This window comes from Nicotiana tabacum, chromosome 10 (assembly GCF_000715075.1).
Source record: "Nicotiana tabacum cultivar K326 chromosome 10, ASM71507v2, whole genome shotgun sequence".
Classification (NCBI taxonomy): Eukaryota; Viridiplantae; Streptophyta; class Magnoliopsida; order Solanales; family Solanaceae; genus Nicotiana; species Nicotiana tabacum.
This window is the reverse complement of record NC_134089.1, coordinates 168,152,870-168,156,728: the sequence shown is the minus strand read 5'-3', so window position 1 is coordinate 168,156,728 and position 3,859 is coordinate 168,152,870. Positions and strand designations below refer to the sequence as shown.

General features: G+C 37.5%; 1 protein-coding gene across 1 annotated transcript; it reads left to right on the top strand.

Moving 5' to 3' along the window:
• Nucleotides 1-290: 290 nt before the first annotated feature.
• LOC107793953 (WD repeat-containing protein VIP3-like) lies at nucleotides 291-3,450 on the top strand. Its single transcript, XM_016616405.2, has 2 exons — nucleotides 291-751; nucleotides 2,540-3,450. Exons 1-2 carry the CDS (start codon nucleotides 413-415, stop codon nucleotides 3,170-3,172), a joined length of 972 nt encoding a protein of 323 aa, XP_016471891.1. The 5' UTR covers nucleotides 291-412; the 3' UTR covers nucleotides 3,173-3,450.
• The last annotated feature ends 409 nt before the right edge of the window (nucleotides 3,451-3,859 follow it).

Here is a 3,859-nt window from a genome sequence, read left to right as displayed (position 1 = left end):
GAAATCATTGGTTGCACTTCAACCTATTTGGCCTTAAGTACATTTGAAGTGCAATTTTTCACTTCAGACTAATTTTTTTTAAACTTCAGACCCGATAAGTATGAAGTTAATCTTAAAGTGAATACGCTTGCAAACTTTTTTGTAAAACATGTATAGGTTCAATTGTGACCAAAAGGCCAAAACGGGGTATAGATGCAAAAGCCGCACATATGACTGCCAATTGAGTCCAGCTTGTGGATCGCATATTTGATCCCCGAGAGAAGTAAAATAAGAGACCAGAATGTAATTATTGTAACATGAAGGACTTACCTACAAAACAGGAGTAAATCTGCCTTTTCACTCTCAGTAAGCGAAAGTGACAGCAGAGATCTTCACTTCCATCTCCTAGGGTTTAACCATTACCAAAATCACCATGAAACTAGCTTCACTAGACAGTATCCAGAACGCGCACGAGGACTCACTTTGGACGGCGGCGTGGGTCCGATCGACCGGCGATAAACCGGCGCTACTTCTCACCGGAGGACTTGATGAAACGGTCAGGATATGGGACCCAACCAAATTCACTTGCCTTCAGACAAACACCGGTCATTGCCTCGGCGTTGTATCAGTCACCGCTCATCCGAATCGCAGGATCGCGGCGTCTGCTTCTATAGACAGTTTCATTAGAGTGTTTGAGGTTGATACTAATAACACCATCGCCACTCTCGAAGCTCCTCCTTCTGAAGTCTGGCAATTGCAATTTAGTCCCGATGTAAGCAAGGAATTTTTTTTTTTGCAAAAAAAAAAAAAAAAAAATTTATTAAATCTAATGGCTGTGCATTCTAATGCAATGTTGTTTTACGTAGTAGATGAGTTATAGAGATATACCAAATGAAAAAGATACAAGCTTTATCTAAAAAATGTGGGCAAATTGAGGGAATTAATTAAACTTTTTATACAAGCTTTATGCTTAAATGCAAGCTCTTTATTTAGCATACTGACGCAGAATAGTGGAAGCTTGTTTCTTGGATATGACTGAATATGGAATCTCAATATTTTTTTCATTCTACATATTGATAAGAAAATGTACCTCGGGCCAAACTCAATTCCAATAGCTAGCTTATGAGATGAGGATTGCCCAAGAACATGTAAGGAGACCAAACAATCCAGGCACAACTGATGTGGGATTTGAAACATATTTGAACTGGTTTGCTTAGGAATTTTTTGTTTGTCTTTCATTCTTACTGGCAGCGGTGTAATGTAACTGCATTTTCTTCTTTTTTCTTTTGAGAAAGTAGTATTTGCTTCTTTGGTAGTGAGTGAACTCTTTATGTTTGTCTCAGGAGTTCAGATTAGGAGCAGTGATGGTTGATACACTTATATTTTTGGTTCATGGCATGGGGACAAGTTTGTAGTGTTCCGTATTTACTTAAGAGTTAAGACTCAGTTTTCTAGGGATAGGCTTCGTTAGGTCATATGATTTATATACCTTAACAAACAAATAATCAAAAGATAACAATTTTAAAAGGCTAGTTTGTAAAATTACTAATATAAGATCACAAGAATCAGATTGTTTTAAGTTCAGATTGTTTTAAGTTACTGAAATCAGATTTTGTTTTATCTGATTTGTAAAAAGAAGGATGATAATAACTTCGTGTTAGGGACGACCAGATCCAATCGGTGATTATGGGCATTAGTGGATTGAGTAGTTAACAGCTTTGCGTGCATCTATGTTCCTGTACTGAGCTAGATCAAAATATTTGAATTTGTAGTTGAATGTTTTGCTACCTTCCTTTTAGAACACCTGAATTCAGCATGTCATTATGTTTTTTCCTTTATTTTCATCGTTATGGAATGGAAATAACTGCTTTTAAGATTTCAGTTAATGAGGCTGACTGGTTGCAAAGTGCGATATTTATGTACAGTCAACATGAATGGAACTAAAATAAAGTATTTTCTTAATTCATTTATGGAATTAGCTATGAGGTGCTTTTAGGTTTTGCTACGAGAAGAGATAAGTTGGTTGGCTATGGAATTTTTATTATTTCTTGATTTTGAATTGCGGTGATCTTCGTAACTTATATACTTGAAGTAAAATCCAAAATTATGTTGGATTATGTTTTAGAGCATGATTGGGTTCTTTTCCTTGGTTGACAATGGGGAGGCCTACGGTGTCTACCGTGATTGGTTCTTTTCCTTGGTTGACACGGGGCTCGCAAAATATTTTGCTTTAATCCCATTTCCATGTTTTCCCTCTCGTTTGTCTTTATTCCTTGTTCATCATACATCAGGATTTTCTTTTTTCTTTGTGTTTGCTACTTGACTAATTGTCATGTGGTGCTCAAGGTTTATAAAGCATACCTTTTTTTTATGTTTTTACTCTAATTGTCATGTGGTGCTCAAGGTTTATAAGCAAACCTACTTTTATGTTTTTAACTGTAATTGTCATGTGGTTCTCAAGGTTTATACAGCAAACCTTTTTGTATGTCTTTACTTTTTTCTACTCATGTTTAGATGATTGGTTTTAGGCAGCCTCATTATGGTTCTCCACATTTTTCAGGGTGGCACTTTGGCAGCAGCCGGAGGTGGTAGTTCATCAGTCAAGCTATGGGATACCACTCAGTGGCAACTCATTGCCACATTGTCAATTCCGCGGCAAGGAGGCACACAACCATCCGAGAAAAGTGGCAACAAGAAATTTGTCCTGTCAGTTGCATGGAATCCTGATGGTAGACTTCTTGCCTGTGGTTCAGTTGATGGAACTATCTCTGTTTTTGATGTGGCACGTGCGAAGTTCCTCCACTTCTTGGAAGGCCATTCCATGCCTGTGCGCTCTCTTGTGTTTTCGCCTTCACACCATGATTCAAGGATACTTTTCTCAGCATCAGATGATGGTCATGTGCATGTGTATGACGCTGAGGGTAAAACCTTGCTCACATCTTTGTCAGGTCATGCGAGTTGGGTTTTGAGTGTGGATGTCTCTCCAGATGGGGCAGCCATTGCAACAGGTTCTAGTGACAAGACCGTTAGGCTGTGGGATCTTAAAATGAGAGCAGCTACACAGACATTAACCCACCACACTGACCAGGTATGGTCTGTGGCGTTTGGACCACCATCAAGGACTGATGTTAGGTCTTGTATGCTTGCCAGTGTATCCGACGATAAGAGCATATCATTCTACCAGTACTCCTGATTGTTCTGAGCTGGTAAGCCCAAACTTTTGATTGCCATCTCTTTTTGCATGGCCTGTATGTGAACCAAGAACGTACGAGAAAATCATCGGCTTTTTATTCCTTGGATCCACAAAAAGTTATTAGATTCTTTTTGAATTTCATACACAGCAGCCGGTGCTATTTCGTACATTGTCCATGAATTATTGCTAATATGTCAAGGTTCATTATTATTGTAAACCTAGCATTTATGCATTTGCTATTATTTGGAATAGCAATTACAAATATTCCTTTTTGGTGATTTCATTGGGTTCTATGCCTAGCCATCTTGCTACTGTTTATTCCCAGAAGTTTGGAACAAAAGAAACTAAATTAGCTAGATGGCATATAGTAGGTATGCTGAATATCCTTATCAAAAAAATAATCCAAATATATATATGTCAAAGGTTGCATTCATGTGGAAATGAAAGAGTCATGTTCTTATGCTCATTCATGTGGATATGGAGATGCTCTGGTATAATACTTGGAAATATAGAATTGTACGAAAATATCCTGTCCCAATATTTTGTACTATTTGTTCTTTTAATTTTGTACAAATGATTATCCTAATCCCAAGATTTTGGTTTTGCATATGAAGACCCCCAATGGACATCTACTTGGAAAGTAGCAATAATCTTGAAGTTTAGAAATGAGATATTTGGCAAAATAAA